The sequence below is a fragment of the Pseudomyrmex gracilis genome, unplaced genomic scaffold (genome assembly GCF_002006095.1).
Source record: "Pseudomyrmex gracilis isolate BER0280 unplaced genomic scaffold, ASM200609v1 scaffold_178, whole genome shotgun sequence".
NCBI lineage: Eukaryota > Metazoa > Arthropoda > Insecta > Hymenoptera > Formicidae > Pseudomyrmex > Pseudomyrmex gracilis.
Genome location: NW_018020762.1, coordinates 321,614 through 330,037, shown reverse-complemented (window position 1 = coordinate 330,037; position 8,424 = coordinate 321,614). Strand labels below are relative to the sequence as shown.

Genomic DNA, 8,424 nt, shown 5'->3' with positions numbered 1-8,424 from the left:
AAAAGCAGCAAATGATGATGTAAAAGGAGTTGATACACTCCACGAATTCTGATGCTGCTCGCTTAAATAATATTATTTTCTTCACTATTAGATCTTTTTTTGTATATCACATTTATGTTGTGTGGAAAGTTGCAATGTTTTTTTTTTTTTTTTTTATCCTTTTCTGTTCTCCTTTCGTATTTTCTTATCACGAGACCGATCATTTTAAATTTCAAAAGAAATCAAATCCACGTTCGCGAATATACTCACACGCCTGAAGAAGATGACCATTTGGACGCGTTTACATAGCACGGAATAGAACCGCACGGTGAGGACATACCGACATGTCGCTCGTGGACTGGCTGCGTAGTTTCAATGTGTACCACCAGTGGACATAGCGCTAGTTTACGGGGAGGAAAAGTGATTACTCATTTTCTGATGGGTCTGGTCGCTCTCAGACTTCTCTCTGTTTCCACGTAGCATCATGGCCATCATGGACACAAGCCCTAAAGTTTATTTCCCAATAAATCGTATGCATTGACAGGTGTCGCTCAATGTCGCTGGTCTTTGAAACAAGCCAACAGGCTTACCTCTGGATGGTTATTCCCCTTCCAAGAATTTGTGACACGTATAATCACGAAACGATTTGGGATTCACTGGGATTGCCCGGCTTTTTACGTTTTATGTGGTTTTTTAGTTCAAAAAGATCTGACATTCACTTTTGTTTTAATCTGTAAGATTGATTTTCTCTCTCTTGACAATATCGCGATTTGTTTGTTTTTTTTTTTTTTTTTGGGAAGGAGGTAAAAGACGTGACAACCTAATATACGTGCTGCATTGTTTTCATCGCATGTGTTGCGATTTTTTTTGTAAGAGTTTGCTAATAAAACAAATTGACAATCGAGAGAAAAAGTTGTTTCCAGTTGATTTTAATGCACGGTGTGAAATGGATTTCTACAAGGTGATTCTCAGTTACCAGTTATTTGTATACGTTTGGAAAGTAAAGTTTATATTTGCGTAATGTTAAATCAATGTTAACATGTTATCTCAATAAATGTTATGTTAACTTTGTTTACTTAAATAGAATCCCAATTTCCTGCCGTTAGAGGAGTTGGAATTGCATATCAAGACTGATGGAGTAGTTTTGGTAAAAAGTGCTTTGGTATGTTACTTTTTAAATCCATATTTGGTGCAAACTATCTAATATTTAATACTTTCGCGATGTGTTCGTTCGATGATGTTTTTCGGGTTTGAACTGTGTTAGTCTCATTTTTATACCGACGTTTCGTGAACATTTCAGCTCACTTTATCAGGATTTCATGAGCAACCTGATACTCAGTATTATACTTACTATCAGGTTACTCTTGAAACCCTGATAAAGTAAGCTGAAAAATGACACTAACGTGGTTCAAACTCAAAAAACGTTTTTGAATGTTAACTATTTACGTGTTGTAATTCATTGTATAATTGTCAAATCAAATAGGTATTTTTGAAATGTTTTTTCCTGTTATTTTTAGAGTCCACAGTGGGTGGAAAAGCGTTATTTTTTACATTATGAAGTGCCGGAAATATACGATAAAGATGGATCAGAAATAGAAGGTGCTAAGAACCATTGGCTGGAGATCACAGATTATATCATTGAAGATTTAAACTGGTTACTTGGTCTTCGGTTTCATCGGTATGATACTATAGTTGTTTTTAAAATTTTGTAATATTCATATAGAAGCATATATATAACTTCTTTCTTCCTTAGGTTCTGGTCCAACATTGTATTTAATACTGCAATTATAGATACTTTAGTATCTTTTCTACAAGAAGCTCCACCTTTTTATGCATTGGAAAATTTTCCTACAATACGAAGAGTAAGAGAAAACTTGGAAAAGCTTCGCTATTCTGTACTTATGATTTTTGCACGTTTGGTCACAAACAAAGAAAGTCCTACAGAATACATGAACAATGCATTCCTTGGAAATTTATTGTATGACAATTATATTTTTACAATACCTATTATATTTGATTTGTGTCAATTGTATGGTAGAGAAAATGCCAAGGTCATGCAAAAGATTCTACAATGTCTTTTTGATCTACAACCAATGTACAATGATGATCTTCAGAAATCCGTACCATGCCTAATAAGCGTAATGTATAATTTAGTATTCAATTATATATACATATATGTATATGAATAGAAATATAATTCTTATAGATTTTAACTTTTGAAATCAACACTTCTGTTAACACAGGCACTTGAGAATGTTGAACGAAGATTTGACAACAGTTCAATCTATGGTACAGAAGCAGTAGCACTTTCAGAACAAAGAAATTCTATTGACATGACATTATATAATTTAGAGGACGTGATATTATATATTTTAGATGTGTCATCAACTCTTACAGTATTATTACGAATTTATCCTTCAGTGATACAAATATTTCACAGAGAAGACTTTATGAACAAGTGAGTTTGCACATTATTTTCCTACCAATTAATGGAATATAGAGCTTTATTCTTCTTCTTGTAATTAATGCGTTTGTCATTATTAAATTTTAAGTAAATTTTATAAATTTTTTTACTGTATTTGTGTGCGCGTACTCTAAGTCTAAGTGATAAAACATTTTCCACTGTATCTTTATTTGCTAGAATAGTTTCGTTATATGGAAATACGATACCTCAAATGTATCAGAAATTAGACAAGTTGGCATTGAATGATGAAAATATGCCGAAGTACATAGAATTAAAACATCGTCTGGACGTAACTAGAATAGAAATGTTGGAACTTTATCGAATTATTATATATGAGCCTATATCAAATATTCGGGAAAAAAAGTAAGTACGTCGTAAAAGAAAATCCAATTTAAACGCTTAAAAAAACATTGTGAGAACGTTCTAAAACTGACGTGAGAAAAATATATGTAATAAATTTCTTTTGTATTTTTAGCAATACGATACCTGAAAGTGAACTAAGAAGATATATAGATGAATATTTGAATACACTAATAAATGCTATATCCGAAAAGGAATTTATTATAGATTATCATCGATTGTATCCAATTAAGCCTGATCTTGAGAGTTTGTGCAAATTGTGTCCTGAAGTGTATCCTTTTTTTAAAAAATTTTATATATTACACAGTATATTAAAGCTTTCTTCGACAGTTGCGAGTAAATTCGAGCGTTTGTATTAAAGAAACAATTAAAACAGCTTTTATTATTTTAGTCTGAATATTCCATAACAAATTTTATTAGTGATTCAATAAAACATGAGTATATCTTGCAAGCACTGAGCGCATCGATTGGAGATACAACAGTAGTTAATGAATATTCTAATGATACGAGTGTAAGTGACAGTTCACATATATGTGTAAATATATCGGTTATTTTTGATAGAAAAAACTAAACAACTGCCGGTCTGATTCTTGTAGAGAAATGTTGGTGGATCTAGTAGCATACAAGACAGTCAAAAGGTTAAAGAAGATAATATTACGAAGCGGACAAAGGATGAAATAAAATCTAAAGACACTGACGAAATGTCTCGTCTCGTCTCGGAAGTAAAAGAAATCTTATGCGATTATGGCGAAGGATTCATACAGGTGAAAATTCTGTTCCTAATATTAAATTAATATAAAATTTTTATTCAATTAGTATGATAATAATGAGTTCTTATATGTGTAATATATATTTTAACATATAATTCTTTATATATTATATTTATGTGTGGATCTGATCTGAAATTTTCAGGCATGTTTAAAGCATTATGACAATAATGTTGAGGATGTGATACACGCAGTTTTGGACAACACTTTGCCACCCACTTTACAAAAATTGGATACAACAGTACCATATATACCGTTAGATCCACAGGTAGAGTAATATCTATGCTATGCTTCGTTACTTGTTCGAATTAACTAAAAACTTGTGTTTGTTATTTATTTCTAGGAAGTGTCGGCTGCTGTAGATTTAGCCGTTCGTGATTTACAAAAATTAGAATTTTCCAACAATGACGAATCCAACTTGACACAATATACGGACACGTCCGTGTTTCAAACGCAGAAAAAGTAAATTGCTAAATTAAAAAAAAAAAAAAGAACGAATTTAAATTTTTTTATATAAATAAACATAATTTTTTTCTAGGAAATATAAGTATAGAAATGCAAGAGAAATGTTGGACGACAAATCCGAAATGAAAAACCATCGAGCTTTCTATGGAAAATATAGCGTTGTTAGTGATTACGACGACGAATATGACGATACCTATGACAGTCACAACATTCGTGGCGGTATGCGAGATGATTCTACAGAAGTAGATACCAAATGTTTTGCTCCAAGAGTTAGTTCATCTTTTTTTTACTTTTGAGATTCTATCGATTTGAACTTTAACTTTTGTTTTTTTTTTATACAACAAAGTGTATTTCAGGTGTTTCGCTCATATAACAAAGCCAGCTCTGAGGATGATGAAAATGACAATGAGAAGCCGGTGCAAAATAATAATAATTATTTTGTGGAGAATCCAGCGGATGCGCGTGTTAAAGCCGAACAGCGAAGATTCGCAAAAGAAAGTAGAAATACATATGGTACGTTTCAAGTTTGTTTTGTGTTAAAAATTTCTTTTAAGATATCTTTACATTTTGTTTATTGAACTGTGTTTTGTTTAAGGCAAATCTAGAGGTGGCGATCAAAACCAGAGCAGCTCGACTAACAAAGTCAGAAATAACAAGCAGCACAGGCAGAGTAATAATCACAATCGTCGAACGGGTTCCCAAATGAAGAAAAGACAGGGTATAATACCATCTTAAAGCGATGTATATTTTCATTTTACACGTGGAATATTCATACTGCCAAGTGATAAACGTATACGTAGCATGTGTATATACATATATACATATATATATATACATACTATGTAACGATGAAATATTTAATTATTATTATTATTCTACAAAAATAAAACACATAACAACGCTCATCGCTTATATTACTATATGTTCTCATTGAAAAAAAAAAATAACGAATATATTTTTATCTGAAAAACATTCTCTCTTGTGATATGCATGTTTTATGTGTTGTCAAATGTTTATAAATATTTCAAGAAATTTCTAGAGAAATACAAACGTGTCTTAACTATCTTTTACTATAGTAAGCGACCTCAATCTATTCAGTTCGGTGTTTATGGTTCGTTGATACTCTTCCTCGGGCAACGTTGTACTCGACGCGTTGCATTCCGAGTATTGCACAGGCATCAACAACGTGTACAACTGCGTCGCGTGTCCGTAATAATTTAACTGTATCATAATCATCGCGTGAATGCTCGGATTAATGTATTCTAATCTTTTTTCCAAGAACATTGGCAATTCCTTGAGTAATTGGGCGTGTACAGTCTTAAGCTCTTTGGCAGCCGCTTCCTCCGCTCTACGTTCTCTCTCAAGCTTCGCGATGTGACTCGCGGTCCTGTCCTTCTTTTCTTGCAGTTTCTTCACGCGATTGTACAAGTATCTCCACGTGGTCGCCAGTTCTTCTCGTTTTGCCACCGCCGCGGCGATGATGGCGAATTCACCTCTAAATTTCTTCAACGGTTCTATAAACGTTTTGTAGCACAAACCGGTCATTTCGTGAATGTTCTTTCCCACCTGATAATTCACACAAGAAGTCAGTCTTGCTATATTTTAATCAGAGAAAATATCGAGATATTTTGCACCTACTTGTACAGCGACGGAAGAGTATTCTTCCACTATTTTTCTGTACTCGTCGTTATTCTGCGCCAATCCACAATTAATTAAGTTCGTGCTTAGTCGCTGATCGGCTCTATCCAAATTTTCCAGAGCTCCTATGTACTTTTTCATCTCCTTGGTTAATTTTCTTATTGTATCCTCAACACTCGAAGCAAAGTCAATATTATTACGATGAAAAACCATATATAAATCATAACTATAAAAAATATAACTCATTGAAAAAGATACGTACTAGATGAGTCTTTGAACAACAAGATCTAACTGGTTATCTTCTGTGTACGATAGAAGTGGTGGTGCAAAAGTTGGTCTCTGAGTCAGATAATTTTTCTTCAACGGATTCCTGTTTGTTCAATGTATGCATCTTAAGTAAATTTAATATAAATAAATTATTATTGATATATATATATAACATTTTTAAGTTAACTTACCACGTCATATTGTATGTCTTTTGTGATACTCGGCAAAATTGTTACAACAATTGCTGTTACAACAATTGTTCACATCGCACAGTTTTCATAAAATAAGACAACAATGATTTTTCGCAGGTGTATTATCTGACTTTTTTTTTATCTGTCAATCGCGCACGCACTCACACCTTCTTATAAAAAATTCTCGCGTGCAAATGACACATTTGTACATATTATATTTCTATAAGAGCAACGTATCTGTAGAATATTAAACTTTTCTAATAAATATTTAACAACGCGAAACGGACTACTACCACTTGCTAATCTGAGAGAATTGTTAATTACATTCGGAAACATGCACTGTAATGTCACACGTAAACTCGATCTCCGCGCTTGCGTGTATCAAATGCAAAATTGACCTCGTGAATTTATTTATATATTCGAGAATATTTGTATTTTTTTATGATAACATTTTGTGAACATTTTTCTCAGCTATCGCCCAATTGACACAAGTTTTCCATCTCGGATTCAGGTAGATGTATACGCTCTGATACATTTCCAAACGACAGCCGGCGCTACAATTTAGAGACGATTTATAGTTCGCTTCGTTATTGCGTGCTTGAGAGTTGATCTCATTCCTGACAATACTTGGTAAGAACCAAATCATGGAAACTGTTCGACCGTGCGGCTGCAAGGGGATACGATCTTGTTTAATTTGCGAAGCGGAATATAAAATATCCAAGCCGGACTTGAAGAGCGAATTACAGGTAAAAAATTTGCAGTTTTCTAACCTATTACCAATATGCTAAAAAGTACTGTGTTGAAAAAAATCTGAAGTAAGACTGGAAAAACATGTTAAAGATAATATATAAACCTGCTCTGCTAAAAAGTCTAATTGAATGTTGTGTAAAGGTAGATTTAAAAAAACACACAACTTACATATAAACAATTTCCAGTTATTGCTCTTTATTTCTCAGTTTCAAATACGTGTTACGTGTATAATTTTACAGAAAAACAAAAGTTACGTTTATTGTCCTTGTTGTGACAAATTGTTATCTGGATGGGACATAGATGAGTATAAGAATCATCCTCACCATGATGACAACAACTTGCTTGATTATTCTGGTGTTTATATCAAGGTAATATGATGACACAATATATGGAGAATTGAGCGTGTACAATATATCTTGTTTAATACATAATCAACACTGTATATATAATGTATGTCCCAGCTAGATTTCTTAAGTGAAGATGAAGCTGAAAAGCTAACGAAAGCACTTGATGATCTTCCTTGGGAAGCTTCGCAGAGTGGTAGAAGAAAACAGGTATATACTTTTCCTAAGGAGTTAAATAGTTTTTAAGTGTTTCTTTGTGCATTTCAAGCTAAACTACTTTAATTTTATTTAGAATTTTGGACCAAAATGTAATTTCAAAAAGCGGAAATTGCAATTAGGAGCATTTAAAGGTTTTCCAAAAACAACAGAATTTGTACAGAAGAAATTTAAGGAAATACCCCTGTTACATGATTTCAAAACTGTCGAGCAGTGTTCTCTTGAATATGATACTGTACGAGGCGCCTCTATCGATCCTCATATTGATGATTGTTGGATTTGGGGAGAGCGTATAGTTACTGTAAATGTTCTTGGTAATTCTGTTCTGACCATGACTCCTTATCGTGGCCCATTGACAAGGTATAATTTAGACTGTGTCTCAAAATACGATTCTATTTTGGAAAGAGACATTTCTGATAATGTACAGAGTTTAAATATTGATAATGATGTAGTAGTAAGACTACCAATGCCCGCCAGATCTGTTATGATTTTATATGGCGCTGCCAGGTATATTATATTTTTCAATACATTCTTCAAATTAAAATCTCAAAGGTTCCGTCAAAGAAATAGGTTTTTATTTGTTTTGGTAGATACAAGTGGGAACATTCAGTGCTTCGACAAGATGTAAAGTCAAGACGCGTTTGCCTTGCATATCGTGAACTGACACCTCCGTATCTTGAAAATGGTGAGCATTATAACAAAGCTACTGAAATTTTGAAACAAGCTTCATTTTTCTGGTGATACTAATAAATAATCGAATTTAAATAATTATTGACTTTATTTAATAGACAGTTATTGTCGTAGCACACAATAAATATAAATATTGAAATAGAATAAAATAATTTTTAAACTAATGAATGAAATAAATATGTTGTGTAAATATATATATGTATATTTAAGCACATTCTCTGCACAACATCCTGCAAACAGCTCTTACAACTCAGTTTATTTCATTCATTAGTTTAAAGACTCCTGAGCCCAAA

The 8,424-nt window shown here is 32.8% G+C and overlaps 3 protein-coding genes across 5 annotated transcripts; 2 read left to right on the top strand and 1 right to left on the bottom strand.

The window, feature by feature from the left end:
- The first annotated feature begins 535 nt into the window (after positions 1 to 535).
- On the top strand, positions 536 to 6,757 carry LOC109857936 (activating signal cointegrator 1 complex subunit 2). 2 transcript variants are annotated; one of them, XM_020434731.1, is made up of 15 exons: positions 536 to 940; positions 1,064 to 1,141; positions 1,497 to 1,657; positions 1,733 to 2,117; positions 2,223 to 2,437; positions 2,621 to 2,806; positions 2,919 to 3,074; positions 3,224 to 3,314; positions 3,400 to 3,567; positions 3,716 to 3,838; positions 3,914 to 4,032; positions 4,109 to 4,304; positions 4,392 to 4,548; positions 4,631 to 4,753; positions 6,643 to 6,757. In XM_020434731.1, exons 1-15 carry the CDS (start codon positions 830 to 832, stop codon positions 6,738 to 6,740), a joined length of 2,367 nt encoding a protein of 788 aa, XP_020290320.1. In that variant the 5' UTR covers positions 536 to 829; the 3' UTR covers positions 6,741 to 6,757. The 2 variants fall into 2 exon arrangements, with proteins under 2 accessions (XP_020290320.1, XP_020290322.1); XM_020434733.1 differs by having other exon boundaries at positions 6,603 to 6,730.
- Positions 4,923 to 6,483, bottom strand: LOC109857940 (bridging integrator 3 homolog). Of its 2 annotated transcripts, none has more exons than XM_020434736.1 (4): positions 6,132 to 6,483; positions 5,936 to 6,043; positions 5,674 to 5,848; positions 4,923 to 5,601 (listed from the first exon to the last, which is right to left on the bottom strand). In XM_020434736.1, exons 1-4 carry the CDS (start codon positions 6,137 to 6,139, stop codon positions 5,092 to 5,094), a joined length of 801 nt encoding a protein of 266 aa, XP_020290325.1. In that variant the 5' UTR covers positions 6,140 to 6,483; the 3' UTR covers positions 4,923 to 5,091. The 2 variants fall into 2 exon arrangements, with proteins under 2 accessions (XP_020290325.1, XP_020290326.1); XM_020434737.1 differs by having other exon boundaries at positions 5,936 to 6,064; positions 6,132 to 6,480.
- LOC109857938 (alpha-ketoglutarate-dependent dioxygenase alkB homolog 4) lies at positions 6,756 to 8,319 on the top strand. The gene is made up of 5 exons (XM_020434734.1): positions 6,756 to 6,877; positions 7,121 to 7,249; positions 7,343 to 7,435; positions 7,518 to 7,948; positions 8,032 to 8,319. The coding sequence occupies exons 1-5, from the start codon at positions 6,776 to 6,778 to the stop codon at positions 8,180 to 8,182; spliced, it is 906 nt and encodes a 301-aa protein (XP_020290323.1). The 5' UTR covers positions 6,756 to 6,775; the 3' UTR covers positions 8,183 to 8,319.
- Positions 8,320 to 8,424: the final 105 nt, after the last annotated feature.